Below are 18,529 nucleotides of genomic sequence, written 5' to 3'. Positions count from 1 at the left end.
GAATAGAACACATTTAAGCATATTCAACTTTTCTTTCATTACACTTTAATAAGCTAGTTTTTTAAAAGCTTTCTAATAAAAATAAAACTGCCGATGGAAACATTTTCCTTGTGTTTTCATGCATACCAAGGTCACCATAAATAAGAGGAAAATATCGATAAAAAATGTCAGGCATTAACTCACAAGCAATGAACAAAAAAGAAATTGCTTACCAGATTCTGGATCAGTAGATATCCTACGTCGTAAATAATCCAAGTAAGCAAGCCAAAGTTCTTTAAATTTTTCTTCCTCTACAAATCCACCCGTCATAAGAACATTTTCAAACATATCTAAGAAAAGTAAAAAGTACATACTATAAAAACAACAGACTGCCTTTTACATTCAAACATTGAACTTTAGTCAAAACAAAAAACAATGCATAACAGTTTTTTTAATGTCTCAATACTTAGATATTTCACTAAAATCAGTTGTTGTTTTAATTCATTTCTATGTTGCTATCAAAATGTATCACTCAAATAATGCAGTGTTCTCCCCAAACATTTTTGAAGGCAGCCCGCCCAATAAAATAAAATGGGACATATTTTGGTGGGTTTTTTTCCTTCAGACTAAAAATATCATACCTCAAATTCATTTTAAAATATTGGATATATATAATGTACAGAAGATCTTATTAGTGCAAAACTTGAGAAATGAGACTGCACCATATAGAATTTTGTGTTATATAGATTATGTCACATATCATTCAACTTACCAACTAAATATGACCATATATATCTGGAGAGCAGGTCAATATTAATGCTTTAAAATAATTATTAAATACAAATAATTTAAAACTCATATATACACTAAAGTAATTATTATTTAAGGAAAATTTTAAAACTATCAAAAGCTTTAGAAATTAAATCCAATCAATTTATTGATTTTACTTTGCTTCAGAGAAATATGGAGAATTGTGGTTAATACAGAATTGCATTGATGCATTTTAACATTAATTGCAGTTGATGTATTTTAACAAACTCTAAAGGGTTTCCAATCCAAATAAATAGTGCAATAAGTGCAGTGGCTAAGTATATTTCACATAGTTTGTTTTATAGATAAGTAATGAATTATAATTTAGAAATAAGTTTTTTTTAATGATGCATTTTTTATAATTACAAATTTTATATTTATTCACTTATATTAAATTTCATTTGCAAAAATTAAAAGACTGAAATATGTTTTGCTTGATATAATTAGGTATAAAAAGTTACAAAAATTAAATTAATAAAATAATAATTAGATAATTTCAAACAATAATTTAGTTTGATAATTGCAAAGAAAATTGATTAGAAATTGTAAAATGTGAGAAAAAAAACACTTGATGGGTATAAAGATTGCTTTTTTCATATGAGCATAATCTGAAAAAAGCCATCGGGATTTTTAGGGCTGGGCCCACCTAGCTAGCCAGCCAGACCCTGATTTAAAAAAATAATAATATTAAGATACAGTATTTGATGTAAATCACTCATGGCTAGGGCCCTATAAATGATGCGAAGATGCGGAAGATGCGGAAACCCGCATAATTCACAATTATCCGCATAATTTACAATTTTCCGCGTAATCGCAGCATATCCGTATAATTTTTATTTTTCAGCAAAATGTATTCGTTTACCAGATAAATTTCTCCTTAAGGGTTTTTTTTCTCAATTGAAATATATCTTCTTTTTCAATTCCAAGAATCTTTTTGGTCCGGTGGTCAGATCTTTCCAAGAATCTCCCCCCTCCCTCGGCACATAGCTTCTTATCAGTCGCCATCATCTTCAATAGGTCGCCATCATCTTCAGTTTACATAGAATTTTTTAGCAGTGAAATAAACATTACTCCTGACACTGCTTGTCTCAATCAGTGCAAAGTTTTGGTGGAAAGCAAGTGCGTTTGCAAAGACTTTCAGTTCATCGCAGAACACGGTCAGATATTAATGGATACTCTTCTCTTTTTCGAAACATGTGGTGTATCTATTCACAAAGCTTACAATAAGATTTTTGATCTACTGTCTAAACTTCGATGTAATTCTCAGGCATCATACTCACGAAAAGATTCAAGCAATGTATTTCTTCAAGAAGTGTTTCACAAAACAATTGCAAATTTGAATACTTAATAGTCTCCAGAACTAGACGTACTCAAAAAACGCGAGCCCAAGTTTAGTCAACCTGCATCAAACTTCTTGAAAGCTGCTCGAGTTTTCGATCCAGAACAAATAGTCAACCTCAATATTGAAGACGACGATGTATTCAAGAATATTCCAGGAATGAGTGGTCAAGATATAAAACTCGAGTATGCTGCTTACAAAGAATATGTAAAAGAATGTTCAAACCAGGACTTAATTAGATTCTGGAATTCAGAGGTAGTCTCAGAGAGATTTCCAGAACTTACAAAAAAAGCAAAACAAGTGCTCTCAGTGCTTCCTAATTCAGTAGATTGTGAAAGAGCTGTATCCTGCTACGGCCAAATTTTTACAAAACAAAGACAGAGTTTGAAAGAAAACGCAGCTTCTGGACTAACTTCTCTCCATTTTAATAAACTTTAATAATTGTTCTGATGTAGAAAATGAATGTACAATACATAAGAAGGTAATTTAGTTGAAATCTTTACTGTATTCATTAAATTTTTTTTTATTAAAACAGGAAAGAAAGTTGAACTTTTTTAAGAGATTTTTTTTCAGTTTCAATTGTTTTCTGGATCATTCGCAACCTGCATGCATAATTTTTAAAAGACACCGCATCCTTGACGCATAATTTTTAAAAATCGCCGCATCCTAGCCGCATAATTTTTAAAAAATTTCCGCATAATTTATAGGGCCCTACTCATGGCAAATGAGACATCTTCTAGAAAAGTAAGGCACACATCACAAATAGAAAAAATTAGATCTGTTTCAAAAACTATGACATTATGCATTTAAAACAAAGTGCATCAACTTTACACACAGCTTTTCAAAAACACAAGAAAGCTAACTTCGTTATTGCACTAATTTGTTTATTTGGGGGTCATAAAATAAAAGTTTGATAGACCTATATATCATTGCGGCCACTAGTTCAGATGGTTTATTTTATTTTATTATTTTTATATAGCACTAAAGAAAATGAAGAATTTATGACTATAAAATTAAGGCAAAATACTTTTTAAGGGGAAAAAGTTCTCTAAATAAAAAAAAATGTAAAAAATGAGAAAGAATTTTTTTGGCTGTACTAATTAATTATTCTCAAAAAAAATTACTAAAAATTTTAAATAAAAAGAATACAGGAAAAATCAGTTCCTGACAGTAGATGAGATGGCTGATATAAGCAAATGCATATAATGTTAAAATAGCAATAAAAAGACTAAAAACTTAGACAGACATAGATCCTTTTTAGTTTGGAAAACACAAATATTTTAATTTAAAATAGATATCAGGAATAGACTGCTTTTGCCTACAGAATGTAGACTGAATTATGAAGTTTTTCAGTTTCCAAGAAGATAATGAGATGAATGGTAATACTTTTTGATAACATTGATAATAGTGAATTGAATAAAGAGTTAAGAAAGAAAATAAGAAGGAAGATGAATGTGTCATCAACAAAAAGCACATTTTTTTTGGAAATGTGCAACAGGATTTCTATAAATAATAGAACTTTTCTTTCATTGGGAAGAAGATAACTTAGCCAGGGGTCGCTCAAACGTTGCTTTATAAAAATAAGGAATTAATATTGTTAGAAGGAAAAGATATTCACTTTTACATTTCTGTATTGATATAAGAAATAACGAAAAATGTGTTCCATTTAAACCCTTTTCGTATAATATTATGAGTATATAAAAAATAAGGAATTATGATTTTAAAAAGGAAACGTTTTTTTTATATTACTTTTTAGCACTGGTACTAAAAATAAATAAAAATGTTTTCCATTTAACCTTTTTTCACATAATATTTCTTCCTTAAACAACAGAAAAAAATGTCTTTTTCAAAAAAAAATTATAGTAATAACAGAAAGCTAGTAATTTTTAACTTGCCACAAGCATGCAATTTTCGTATTACTAATACTAATATTTCATATTACTAAAGGGTGCGTAACCAAATTTTTCAACAAAAAATAAGCACCTTTTAAGCATTTTTCAAGCACTCAAAAAATATTTAAGCACTTAAAAAAATATCATAATCAGGAAAGGTTGGCAAATTTTGTCAATTGACAGTTTTATCCGGCTTTAACTGCCTTGTCAAAAAAAAACACTTTTGACATAGTTTTTGAAAATTGTCAAAAAATCACAATTTTGGCTTTAAGGATAATTATCAGCTATTATAAATATGAAGAAATTTTAAATTAACCTATATGTAAAATTACAAGCGTTCCATCAATTACGTTCTAGAATTATATTAACATAAAACTTTCTTTGTTTTGAAAATTACCGTTTAAAACCCAAATTTTGATGTAGAAAATATTAAATAATTTTAAACAAAAATGTGTCAAATTGCAATTTATCCAATCCCTTAATTTGTTTAACTACTGAAAATAAAAAAATAATTTTCTTGTAAAAAAAAACACTTTTCCCCAAAGCAACTTATTATAACCTCTGCACTCCAAGTTCATTTTACAGTTTTGTATGAATAAGACCGGAATTTGAAACTGTTCTTACACTGTAAATAATGTCTTTTTGTATAATTAATGGCGAAAATCAACATGGAAAAGAAAAAAATAGCTGATTTCGGAAAAGACAATATTAAGCACTTTTTAAAAACATCCAATTAAAAAAGCACCTTTAAGGGCTTTTAAGAAACCAAAATCGAAAAAAAGCACCTTTAAGCACATTTTTCAAAACGTTACGCACCCTGCACTAACATTGGGCTGTTTTTCAAGTAAGGGTCGTTTTGTTGTATACCTGTGCTCAGTTTCAGCTGTGTAGGTAACTTGCACGATCAGTTCTGTGCTTTTAAAATGTTCAAATTTAACAAATCGCTCGCCACACACAAGATACAGTCAGTGATGTGTTTTTAGTCGACAAAAAACCTGTCAGCTGCATACACTCACTGGCAGATTTGTAAAGTTACGATATGTGATATAGCAAAATGCTCTGCCATGCTGACGGGGAATTTTTCTACTCTATGATAAAGACTCTCTCCGCAGCTCAGATCCCACCTTTATTGGACTCTTTTGATTGGGAAGTTTTGGATCCCCCCTCCCAACAGCTCAGATCTTTGGGTTGAGTGATTTTCATCTTTTCCGATATTTCGAACACCATTTTGGAGGTTATCACTAGAACGATGACGAATACATGAAAACGGACGTGACCTCTTGGTTATCGGAGCAGACAGAAATTTTGTATGAAAAAAACTTGGCAGCTATGCTGAAAATAAGAGAAACGTATGTAGAATCTGAAAATAAATTTGCTTCCTGAAATAATAATGCTTGAAATTTTTTTTGCTTGTTTGGTTTTTATTTTCAAATGGCTTTAATTAAAAAAACCATAGAAAACTGTATACAATATGTAATGCTTGGATAATTAAAAAAAAAAGAATACAAAATAAACAAATTTAAATTTTGCAAACCTATTAAGATAAAACTTCCATTAATTACCTCTTATTTGTTCGTGTGGTTCGTGATACTGTTCCAATGCTCTTCCATACCTAACCCATATTTGTACACACCAGGGCAAGTTTTTAACTGCTCTTTGATGAACAGGCAATGATATGTCTTTGTTTTTCAGATCCCTGTCCTGAATCATACAAGTAAAATAAAATAAATTACATTTAACATATAAAACGAAAAATAATAATTGTTCTTTTCCAAGATTTTGTTCTTTACCAAGATTTGACAATTTTTTTAAAGGAATAAAATTTGGATTTGTTGGATTTAAAAAAGATTTCTTTTTCAATCATAGCTCTGATAAAATGTATTAATAATAATACTTAATATCATTCAAAAATATATATGGTTAAAATATTTAATGTTTACATCTAAAATAGGTTTAAATAAAAAAATAATAATTATGACCACAACCTCATTAATTACACAGTGTAAAAAAAAATTACAACTTAAATTAATATCCTAAAATTAATGATTTTTTAAAAAATATCAAGTGATTTTAATAATTTAATCTTGTTTCTTATTCTTTAAGTACAAATCAGTGGTTTTCAATCAGTGGTATCTAGAAAGTTTTCAAGTGGTATTGGGAACAGGAATTGAGCAAAATGCTAAGATGTTATACAGAAGAAAGTAGTATTTTTTTAACATTAAGTTTATTAAATTAATAAAATATTAAGCGCCAGCTAACTCAACTTGCCATGTCGCCCGAGTTTTATAAACCCCAAAATAAATAGCATTTTTCATTCTTAATTTATTTTGTTTAAAAAATATCTACAGAAAAGTGCTAAAGGCTTACAATGAAAACAGATCTAGAACATAAGTGTTTATTATTTTATTGTTTTTTTGTTTGTTTGTTTTTTTTGATAAAAAAAATGCTTAGAAAATATAAAACCATACTACTTTGCTTAGTTTAAAAAAAAATATAAGAAGAAGAACAGTCTCAATAATCACTGAAGTATCTAATTCAAACAAGTTGAAATTTCAGTTTTTCGCTTATTGTAAAAAAAAAAAATCATAATATTAAAACAAAAAAAAATTTAGTATCTAAGCAGAAATAAGGAAATTAAAAAAATTAAAAGCAGTAAAAAAATCTAAACCTACTACTTTATTTGTAAATTTGAAATTGCAGATTACTTATGATGTTTTATTAGTATTAATTTCACATTTGCCCCACCTATTGAACTTTCGATAATTAATTCTTCCCAAAATAATTTATCATTATAAGTATAGCATCAAAAAGAAATTTTTATAATTTCTATCTGGCTGTTTCGAGGTTGCAGAAAAATATTAATTTTTGAAGTTAAAACAGGAAATTTTGCTACCTGAGCTTTCATAAAATAAAAATATTTCTTTATTTTCTTTTTAAAAAAAAAACACTTTAAATTTTAACTGAAATTTCTAACTTTAAAAAAAAATTATATTTTTTAAAAAAAATTAGATCTAATATTCATAATTATTATTAAAACTGAGTTGATCATGGGAGTTAAGAACTGTCAGAGGAATAAAATATTAATTAAGATCTGTTAGTGAAATTAAGTATAAATTAAAATTATTAGTGGAACTGATTATTAATTAAGAACTGTCTACGGAATCTAACAGTTAATTAAGAACTGTCAATGGATTTATTAAGAACTTTAAGTGGAATTAATTCATCATTAAGAACTTCATGTATAATTAATAATTAATTTCAAAATGTCATTGAAATTTATAGTTAAGATAAATTGCATTGCAGCACTAACCAAATATTTAGTGTAATCTAACCACAATTCTTCTTTTAAGCAATTCTCAACCAAAGCCCGTTCATACACGTTTTGCACACGGCTAGCATCTCCATTCCTTTTCTCATAATTAATGTATTCTTTGAATTCTTCATAGTGAGGAGATTCTGACTGGTACTGAAAATCAAAAGAGAAAAAAAAGTTAGTTCATTAACAAACTAAATTTTAATTATAAAATTATTTCATTTAAATAAAAGTCAACTTGAAAATAGAAATTTTATTCAGAAATTCAACTTTAAAATACATGATACCAATTTTCAGAATTAAATATCTGGATCAAGAAGGTGATTATATTCCAAATTAACCAAATGGTCAAAATTCTAATGGCCTATAAATGAATCTACATTAATAGAATCACTATATGAAATTTACATAAATGTTCAATAGTAAGTTTAAAATCAAATCTTATTTGCTTGTTACGCCATTAAAACTTAACATACACGAATTTTACAATGCTTAGGTGTAGTAATAAGGTTATATCTCACAGCATTTAATACATCTTAATGATATATCTGATAATGATATATAATGATAATCTAGATACAGTGTAAAGTCGCGTATCCGGAATCGGTGGGACTCCCAGAAGTCCGTATAATAGATTTTTCCGGATAATACACCCCCAAGGTAAACAAAGCTTAAAATGATTTAATAAACGATCTGAATCTAAGAAGCAAAAAATAAATAAACACTATTTTTAAGGGGAATAATGTTTTAGCATTAAAATATCTAATCAATCAAATATAAAATATTAGAAAAAAAATATTATTGCTGAAAATATGGAAAACGAAAAAAATTTAACAGTTACGAAAATATTAATCCGCCATTTTGAACTAGAATGATTCAACAGGAAGGGGAAATTCTGGAACAAAGCTTAAAATGATCTAAATCTAAGAAGCAAAAAATAAATAAACATTAATTTTAAGGGGAATAATGTTTTAGTATTAGAATATCTAATCAATAAAATATGAAATATTAGAAAAAAAATATTATTGCTTAAAATATAGAAAACTAAAAAAAAATTGACATATGAAAATAATAATCCGCCATTTTTAACTAGAATGATTCAAGCAAGAAAGGGAAATTCCCGTCATTCATTAAGGTGGGTAGATGGAGGAGAAAAATTCATTTCCTCCTTATTTGTGAAAGAAAATAAGTGTAAAGAGGAGATCATTTAAGTTGAGGGTGGGGAAGTAACAAATTATTGTTTTCTCTCCAATCATTGGCTATCAATCAAGCATAAAGGCGGGACACGCTGATCAGGTTCTCTTTGTTTTTTCTTTTATGACTGAAAGAATCTGCTAAAGAGAGAATGTTACTCCCTTTTTCCCCCCGCCTCCTAAATATTACATGGTATGGGGAAGAACGAATGTTTTGTTTCTCAAGGACGTGTATCCTTTTAGACCTATTCAAATTTTCCATTCTGACTCCCCCTCCACCTTAACGCTCGCCCCGTTTACCCTTTTCCACAGTATTTCTTCTTTCAATAAAAAGGTTCCAGGAAATGCCTCTTTTACTAGCCACCTGCATGGGAAAGGAGGGGGGGACTCAGTTGCGGTCTTTTGAAAACAAATCTCCCTCTTTTTCCTACATTCCAAGGGAGGAGTGTCACTAACGGTCACTCAATGGTCTTGGTAGATTTTCATTTCCCCTCTCTGGTGATTTATGGGTTCGATGCATAAATCAGAGGTTCAGTGCAAGCTAGAAAAAGAGAAAATTTGTCAAAAGATTTTTTTTTTTTTTTGGAAAGGGGAAGATGGAGAGATGTTTGTTTATTTTGATTGTTAAAAAGTGTCCGGGAAATCGACCCTTCCGGGAAAGGGACGTCCGGATATGGGACGTTACACTGTATATCTGTCTAGAAATAACTAATGTTACTTTCAGCTCAGACATATTTCAATATCAATAGCAATTTTCTTTACATTTCTAATACTGTTCCCATGTTTAGCATCAAACTTAAAATTGGATAACATGCCAAACAGACATACCAAAAATGTGCAACACTATATGGGCAATTCCACAATTTACGTACGTGCAGACTTTAAAAGCATAATTCGATTAACAAATCTGGGTGACTTGCTTCAATTTTTGGTAACTTTCATAAGTTTAAAAAAAAAAAAAAATAAAAACTAGGTGTTTCATGTTTAAAAAATTTTAAACTTCTGAATTTTAAAATTGGAATAAAAGTAAATAACATCAAAATTTATTTTCACTAAGATTCTTACAACTGATCAAATTTTTTTTTAACTGAATTATATGCTTACTATAATTTGCAAGCACAATAATCGTAAATGGTAAAATTGCCCTTATGTAAAACAAAACACAATCATACAAGAGAATTTTCATGAACGGCGATTTGATCCAGTTTCTGCAAGGCTTTCTTATATGAATATTCAATTGAATTTATATCAGGGTGAGAGTTCTCATCAAAAAGTTCTCTAAACTCTTCATACGTTTTATCCATGTCTAAAAACAAAAGAAAATGAATGAATTAATTTTTAAATAAATTGCACTATTTTACAAAAAAAATTAGTTAATATTTATTTTTTAACATAAAGTATCACTCAAAATAAGTATAATAGTAAAATTATTTAATAAGTATAATATTATATAAAATAAGTTAAATATTAAGTAAATTTAAAATTAAATATAATTTTCGTATATGAGAAGACTTTCAGAACGACTTAAAAATTTTATAATTAATCTAAAGTTAAAAAATTAGTCTGCAGATATTTATCTAAGAAATGATTTTCAAAAATTTGAAAATCATTCCTCATTTCTTTAAATAAAATTTCATTTAAATTTAAAAAAATAATAATAAAATGAGACAAAAATCATTTTTTTTTTCATTCTAATAGTTTCATGAAACTCATTAAATAGTTTCATGATGTATCCGTATTAAATCAATGTTTTTTAAAAGTATTATTGTACTAACTAAAGTAACATAAATTTTTAAAAACACAAGTTTTATCATAGTAGAATTTTGCTTTGCTAATGAATATTGAGTTGCAGATCGAAATCGGTAAATTCTGCTACCAGATTAGTATCTACATTGCAAGATAAAAATACATTTTAGAATTCAAATAAGTAAAAAATTATTGCAACTTCAAAAAAAGTCTTATACATAATAGAAAATAAAAAATGGTAAAAATAAATCGTTTTCAGTTGCATATAAGTTTTACTTAAGATTACTAATTATTATTAAATATTTAATTTTTCGTAACACATGTCTACATTTAAAGACAATAATAAATATTTGATCATATTTTCCAATAGATTTCAAAACTATTTAAAAATTTGAAATGTATAAAAAAGAAATCAAAAAATTTTTGAATATAAATAATTAATCTTAAAACTTTATTTTAAAACTTTATTATGCTAAAAGAAATGGATCACAGCATGTAAATTAAGTTGAATTAATGACATAATTTATGTATTAAACGTAAGGGGACATTTTTCTTAAAGAACTTACATTTCTAAGAACTACATTTTAAATGCTCAGATGCAAAATTTATCTGCTGAGTTTTAAAAATTAAAACAATCATATTGATTATACATTAAACAATTTATCAAAAGCTCTATTAATATATATTTCCATAATAAAATTCCAAATAAGATAATATTTTTTCCATAATAAAATTCTTTTAATTGGAAAAAGTCATCAAAAGAAGATTGAACTCCTTAGCACATTTTGAAAATAACAATTATTGTTTTACAAATTTATAACTTTTTGCAACATAACCAAAATGTTAACTAATTACCATTGATCAACTAAAATGGGATTTAAACATTGAAATTAGAAGAAAATAGAACTGTTTTGGCTCCTAAATAATTCTGGTCGAGCAATCTAATAAACAGAAAGCTTAAAATTAAATAAAACAAAAATCCTTTTAAAGATAATATAACTACCAAATAAAGGAACAGAGAGCTGCCTTCTAAAGATGTTATATATCTTTTCTTCTTGTTCTTTTAATTCCTTATCAGATGCCCCTTTATTCTACAAACATAATAAATAAGACATACTATTAATACACTAAGAAGAATATTATTCAAAAGAAATAAAATAATTAAATTGATTTTAGAAAAATATAATGAAATATTTAAAAAGATTCCACATTTCTTCCAGAAGGTATTGCTAATTGCATGAGTTATGTCATATAATATGAATATATATCATAGGCATTTATAACAATTTGAATGTTACTTAATAATCAGATTCAACATATAGAAGAGTCAATATATTAAAAAAAAAGCTTTAAAATACTTCCTATACTTCCCCACAAAAGTATGGCTTAATAAAAGGAACTGTTTTTTTAAATCGTATAAATATACAGTAGAACCCCCCTTTATCTAACAACTCCACAACTAGAGATATGTCAGAAAATCGAAATTGTCAGATAATAGAAGAACCTTTTTAAATCAATTTTGTGAGTATATAAACAAAAAACTATGAGTAAAACAACTCAAAATTTAGCAACAAGTAAAGTTCAAGAAAAACACTTACTTTTGTTTTACTTTTTTATTAAAAAATACCTGAAAATCTGTTCTCCATATAGGGTAAAAAAATTAAATAATTAATTAATGATTTTGCGTTTTATTACTTAGCTTATTGTCTTATTTTAATTAGTACTTATAACTCCAAAAGTAAATAAGCATCATCAGCTTCAATAATAGTAAGGAAATTTTTTACTTTTTTCCTAAACAAATTATTAGTTCCACATCTCTAATAATTTTGCTTTTTATTGTAGTACAAAATTTATTATTTTATTTCAGTTAGCACTTATTACCAAAATTAATTAAGCATCATAGGCATCAGTAATAGTATGGCGATTTACTATGCTTTTTTTAAATGAATTAGTACGATTTTTCTATTATTTTTAACACATACTCTGTTATTTTTATTTCAATTAGTACCATTTGAGCCAAGGTGGCTCAGGAGATAGAGCATCTGCCTTCCAAGGAGGTAAACCGGATTCGAATGCCAGCAATGGCTCATTGATATGTATTCCGCACCAGACTCGCACCGACCACAGTGCTGACATAAAAATATACTCAGTGGTAGACGGATCATGGGTTAGAGTCCCCTTGCTGTTAGGCTAACCGTGGGAAGTTTTCATAGTTTTCCTCTCCATGTAAAGCAAATACGGGTTAGTTTCATCAAAAAGACCTTCATAAATGCAATCTGTTTAATAGAGATACTTAAGCCAGGGGCTAATAGAGATGTCTAAGCTATTATCACTTAATCAATTGCTATGATATTGTAGATGTTGATGGCAACCAATTATTTACACTGTTTTTGATTATGGTATTATACTAGTACACTATTTCCAATTATTTACACTATTTACACTAAATGTATTCCAATTGGTTGCTATAACTGACTGATTGATTATTCATAAATGATCAATCAGCAAAAAATAACTATTGGTTAAGCATCTCTATAGACATTTTTTTGCAGTCAAATTCTGGAGTCCCCATCCAAACAGAAATTAAAAGGAAAAATAATTATAATAAGCTACTAAATGAATTTTTAATAAATTTTATATCTTTGTTACTATGACTCTTAGAAGCAAACATTAATTTTTAATTAATAAGCAGAAAGCTATTGAATCTCAATTTCTAAAAAATAAATAAATGAAAGAAAAAAAATTCCTGACCTTGCATAAATGTTTTAAAGATCTGCAAGATTTATTTATTTTTAAAATAAAAATGAATGACAATCTAAAAGAGTTTTATGCACCAAAAAATCAAATTCACATTAGATAAAGTAAATTTGAGTAAAAAAAATTTATAGGCACTGAATGCAATTATTTTGTGGTATAAATCACATAAACCAGTGAGGCCGGGGCAGCCTGGTTCGCAGGGAGCTAGGCTTACTTTTTTGAGAACAGAAGTTTGAATGCAGCCGGCCTAAGTCTTACCATGTAGTAAATGGAAGTGACTGGTGCACGTTAAGTCTGTCAGGTAACATAGTCCTCCATGTTCCCATAACAAATAATACGTCTGGGGGTACTGAATTGGAGATTGATCGTTCTCTGGCTAGGGTCAAAATTATGATCTGTGGCTGAATGAATAGATGTATGAATGGGGTCCGCTTTATAAATGAGTGTGACATATGGGTGCGGCAGGAGTCGAATTCTTGGCCATAGAAGGCGCCACTGGAAAACAAGAACAATCCCATCCCTTGCCTTAATGGCCTACAACGACGACAACAACAACCAGACCAATGAACACTCGCAATTAAACAATAAGTGCAAAACAATCTGAAACATACCAGAATATAAATACTCACTTTTAAAATGCTGAGATAGTCACTTTCGAATTGCCTGTATGCTTCCCATATTAAACACCCTTGTGTGACATGGATTCCAACAGCTGTGATTGCGTCTTCAAACGCCGTACGTGTCACTTCAAGACCATCGACATCCCACTCTTCACCAATATTGCCAATAGAATAAAGGCAATATTCTAGCCATAATTGAACAGCTAAAATTAATATAAAAATAATACAATAAATGACAGAAATGCTGTAAATATTAACATCTAGAAAACTCAGAGAATTCTTCTTTTTTTTTTGAGAAATATGTTTAAATAAAAGACCATTTTTTCTATCCATTTTTGTCCATTCTAACCATTTTTGTCCATTTTGCACATTCTATCCATTCTTATCATTTTTGTATTTTTTCTAAAAATAGTATCTAGTGGTAGATACTATTTTTAACCATTATTGACTTCAAAATGATATCGAAGGTACATGATACCAGATCGAAAACCAGATCGCTGAATAAAACTTATAAAAATGATCCCAAATTATGCGTAAAAACAAATTTACCCAATTATAATTATAGAGCTATTTTAAGTAAATAAACAATTATGTTTTTTGTTTAAGTTTGCATTTTATTTCATACCATAAAAATTCGATAACTTTAGATCAAGATGTTTGTTTGCTTAAAAGATGCCTAGTTTCCTTGAAAATAACTTTTTTTTCTAATTTAACTTTCAACTCTAAAAACAAATCATTTATGGTATTTCTTAGTGCATTCTGACTACGATATAAGGTTGCAGATCTCTTTCAGAGATCGTCAAAAAGAGCTCGCTAAATAAGAGAATGACACATTTGAGTCTACTTATTTGTTTTGTTAATATATGTAATATATTTTTTTTTTTAATATTTTTTAGTGCTTTCTTATTTGACCTTTTCAGGTCACTGTGAGAGGTTTTGATGGTCTCTCTTTAAGGTTTTCTTCAACAAAAATTCTATGGAAAAAATTCCATGCCTTCCATAAGTGGTCTAAATAGAGGAGATCGTTACACAGAGGCGGTCTTTCTTAGAGGTTAAACTATACAAATAAACTGGATAAGAAGTAATCAAATGCATAATGCACACAATAAAAAAAGATTCCCAGTGTTGGTTTCGATTCTTGACCCCCAGCTAACCTTCAATGTTATCTACATTTATGTAAACAAAGCTCCTTTTTGGTAATTTTTATCTTCTATTTTCGGAAGTTATCAGGAAACGGTCGTATAAAACATAACTGGGAAAATAGCTTTGCTTCGACATTTAAAAGTTAATAAAGTTGGTGGAGAGTTATATTTCCTGCGGGCTTTAAAGGACAAATTTGAGATCGGTACAAAAATTAAAAATAAAAAAATTTATGTTAATTACTTCTAGGTTCTTTGTTGAGAAGATAAATGAAATACAGGATTCCCACTCAATTTTTTACATAAAATTTCTTGACTTTTCCGGGTTTCTCAGGAAAATTTCAATAAAATTGGAGATATTTTTGCTATGCTCAACAATATTTCTTTAAAAAAAACATAATACTTTTTTAAATAAGCAATAAAACTTGCATTTTGACAAAAAAAATAATAATAAATATGCCACATATTATATTTTGAAGAAAAAAAATTTACTAGGAAAAGGGTGAACATGTAGGTATTATAATACTATAGATAAAAGCAATATTTTGCACAAAAATTAGAAAAATTTAAAATTTCGATGAAACAATGTTTATTAAGAGTCACATCAATTATATAGTCCACCGTCTAATATCTTAATTTTGATTATAAACCAAAGTTATTTTATACAGAAAGCTTAATTTTTAAAAATACAATATTATTAAACTGTAAATATGGTTAGATATATAGGGGGGGGGGGAATTCAACAAGAACTTTAAATAAAGAATATTTTTTTACAAATTATTCCAATTTTAATAATTCTAAAAAAAGAATTTACAAAAATATCCAGGTTACAGTTGGATTTTTTACAAGAAATAATTAAAATGGCTGTTAGACTTGTTTAGATTGAATATCATTGACTACTTATTACTTATTGTTATGGTCAATTTTCATATCCGTAATTTTTCAGGTTTTGTCTTAAAATTTAATTATTCCCTAACATTTTAACCCAAAATCATAATACCTGGCACTTCATGTACCTCACAGGAAAATATGTAAAAGAATTCAATAAAACTTACAGGAATAGTCCTTTAATGCTCTTTGAAATAAAGCTGTTAAATTTTCTTTTTGTTCTTTTGTAGTTGCCAAATTTTTTTCGTCACTTATCCAGTCAAGCCATAGCTCTAAAAAGTAAAATAATGAAAAGAAACATAAGAATTAAAGCACTCAATCATTTTGTTGTCTAAGTTTCTAAAAAAACAAAAATAAAATTCTTAAATAATTATGATCAGATTCAGTTTACAAATGAAGCTTTAAATCTTTTAAATGGATGCATTTACTATGCATGCTTTGCTTGGCATTTATATTGTGCATTTTACAGCATAAAATTTAAAACTACATAAACATTTATTCAATTTATGATTTAAAAAACCACCGTTGCAGTTGTTTATAGAAACTTCAGTAGATCAATAGATTTCGGAAATTAATTTAATTTTAATTTCATTTTTCTTATAGCTCATATTTGACACCATTCAATTTGTTGGAAATATTATTCAAATATACGTAATAAGAATAAAACTTAAAAAAATCAACCTGAAAAAAAATTAAGAGTTCAAAAATAAAGAAATTGAAATTGAATAAAACAACTATTAAAGAAAAATTAAAAAGAAGCTATAGAAAAGATGTAATAAAATTGAAAAGAAGTAATAGAATAGAATATAGAAAAGAAGTAATAAAAATAAAACTTTAAAAAAATCAACCTGAAAAAAATAAAAGTTCAAAAATAGAGAAATTTTAATTTTAATTAAATAAAACAACTACTGAAAAAAATGAAAAAGAAGCAATTAGAAAAAATATATTATTATACAAATACTTTAAATAAAATGAAATAAAATAAATAATGAACCTGGAGTTAAGGGAAATAACTTGCTCATCTTCTCTCTGGCAGATCGAAGTTCTTCTAAATTTCCACGCTTACGACAAAGATCAATGCACTGAACGTGGCGATCATACACATAAGGATCACTTTCAATCTATAAGCAGGTGTTTTTAAATTTAAAACATAAACAATATAGACATTTTTTTTAAATAAAACAAAGAAGTATTTAAAAAAGAACAAATAATTTTTTTACGAAAATAATTATTTAAAAAATAAGAATTGACGTCTTTTGAAATCATGCATCATCTTTCAGAAATCTCCAAGCAAAGTATTACACAAAATCCTTGTGCCAAAATGATTAACAAAAAAAAAGGGGGTAGGGAAATGGATAGTTAAAAGGAAAGCTTAATTATATAAAGCTAAGCATAGGTGGCACTAGCAGTTAAAATCTGTAATAAGATTTCTAGGTTACTACTTTCGGTTTATTTTTATGTCTAATTTTAGAAAACAAACTATCTTTTACAGTGAACCATTACTATTCCATATCCAAAATTTCAGGACTTTGGCAAATTTGGAAAATAGATTTTTCAGGATGACAGGAATAAGGTAAATAAACAACAAATCATGCATTATTTAATATATAAAAATAAGAAATAAACCATAATTTTATAAATTTTTTCAACGTTGAATGACCTTTAATTAGCTAATGCTTATTAAAGGTCACTAGAATGCTTAGTATGACAAAATACAGGGTGATTCATTAGGAAGTATACATTTTCAATGCGCTATAAATCAAAAAAATTTAAGACATTAATATGTTACCTGCAACAGAATTGTTTAGGACTATTTTAAGTTTTGATAGAGTTACTTGCAGATGTTCTATGAGAATCCTCTTAGTTCACAAAATACACCGAGCAGCCAAAACACCTATTAAGGTATTATTCAATATGATTACGTACCAATAAGATTACATAAAAAAACAAGGTTTTTGTTTATCTAGTGGACTCGAAACAATGTATCACAGGTAACGTATTTACATACCTTAACACCCTTTTATGCGGATATGGTTTATTAGTTTCATGGGAGCCCTTTGACTAAGGGGTCACTCATAGAACATCTGCAATTGCCCCAAACAAAATTTTATAAAATTCCATATAATTCTGTTGCAGGTGACATATATTATCTTGCATTGTTAGCAATTTATAAGTCATTGAAATCATTTACTTCTTCATGAATAACCTTGTATGTATGAATATAAGGCATTTTTGAAAAGTAAAAATAGAATACTGCCTACTCATAAAACATTATCCCCTGTTGTCAGAGCCACATTTCCACTTTTGTTTTTCCACAGTTATGATTTCATCACCTTTATAAAGGTTTTTACCAGCAAGATGTTTTTTTTTCAGGTAAAGAAATATGTGAAAGTTGCTGGGTGCAAGGTCGGGACTGTATGACAGATGATTGAATATTTTAAATTTGAAACTTTGAGTTGTGCTTTGGTTTGAAGCTCTGCGTGAGGATAGGCATTATCGTGCAACAAGCAAGCTCCTGCATTTGTTTTTAATTGCATGCATTTGATATACCTTTTTCATGACCTTCTGCAAACATAATGTTTTACATAAAGAAAACATAGCACGAAACACACTATATATCTGACGGGATTTTGAATCTACGCAGACATTACAAGGACGCGTCGCTCAAGCAAATTTCACCTTAAAAATTACAAATGATCTCAAGGGCAAAAGTGAAACTTTCAAGGTTACAGCCCCTGTTAACAACAGACTTACAGAAACTATTCTCTTACTGCTATTGTTGGAGTATCTCTTTACTTTCCAAAAAAAACCTTGTGTCAATAAATAAATAAAAGCAAACAGACAATAATTTGA

General features: G+C 27.9%; 1 protein-coding gene across 1 annotated transcript in view; it reads right to left on the bottom strand.

Moving 5' to 3' along the window:
• LOC107436566 (spliceosome associated factor 3, U4/U6 recycling protein) overlaps positions 1 to 18,529 on the bottom strand; it is a 65,515-nt gene that overhangs the window by 42,435 nt on the left and 4,551 nt on the right. The window contains exons 2-9 of the mRNA XM_087149753.1: positions 16,671 to 16,797; positions 15,844 to 15,948; positions 13,659 to 13,852; positions 11,276 to 11,363; positions 9,699 to 9,832; positions 7,331 to 7,486; positions 5,583 to 5,721; positions 213 to 329 (exon numbers count right to left, since the gene is read on the bottom strand). Of these exons, the coding sequence (XP_087005879.1) occupies positions 213 to 329; positions 5,583 to 5,721; positions 7,331 to 7,486; positions 9,699 to 9,832; positions 11,276 to 11,363; positions 13,659 to 13,852; positions 15,844 to 15,948; positions 16,671 to 16,797 (1,060 nt within the window). The remainder of the gene's footprint in view (positions 1 to 212; positions 330 to 5,582; positions 5,722 to 7,330; positions 7,487 to 9,698; positions 9,833 to 11,275; positions 11,364 to 13,658; positions 13,853 to 15,843; positions 15,949 to 16,670; positions 16,798 to 18,529) is intronic.

The sequence above is a fragment of the Parasteatoda tepidariorum genome, chromosome 8 (genome assembly GCF_982258835.1).
Source record: "Parasteatoda tepidariorum strain Cologne lab strain chromosome 8, Ptep-v5.0, whole genome shotgun sequence".
In the NCBI taxonomy this organism is placed as follows: domain Eukaryota; kingdom Metazoa; phylum Arthropoda; class Arachnida; order Araneae; family Theridiidae; genus Parasteatoda; species Parasteatoda tepidariorum.
Note: the sequence above shows the minus strand (reverse complement) of the source record. Positions and strands in the feature narration are given on the sequence as shown.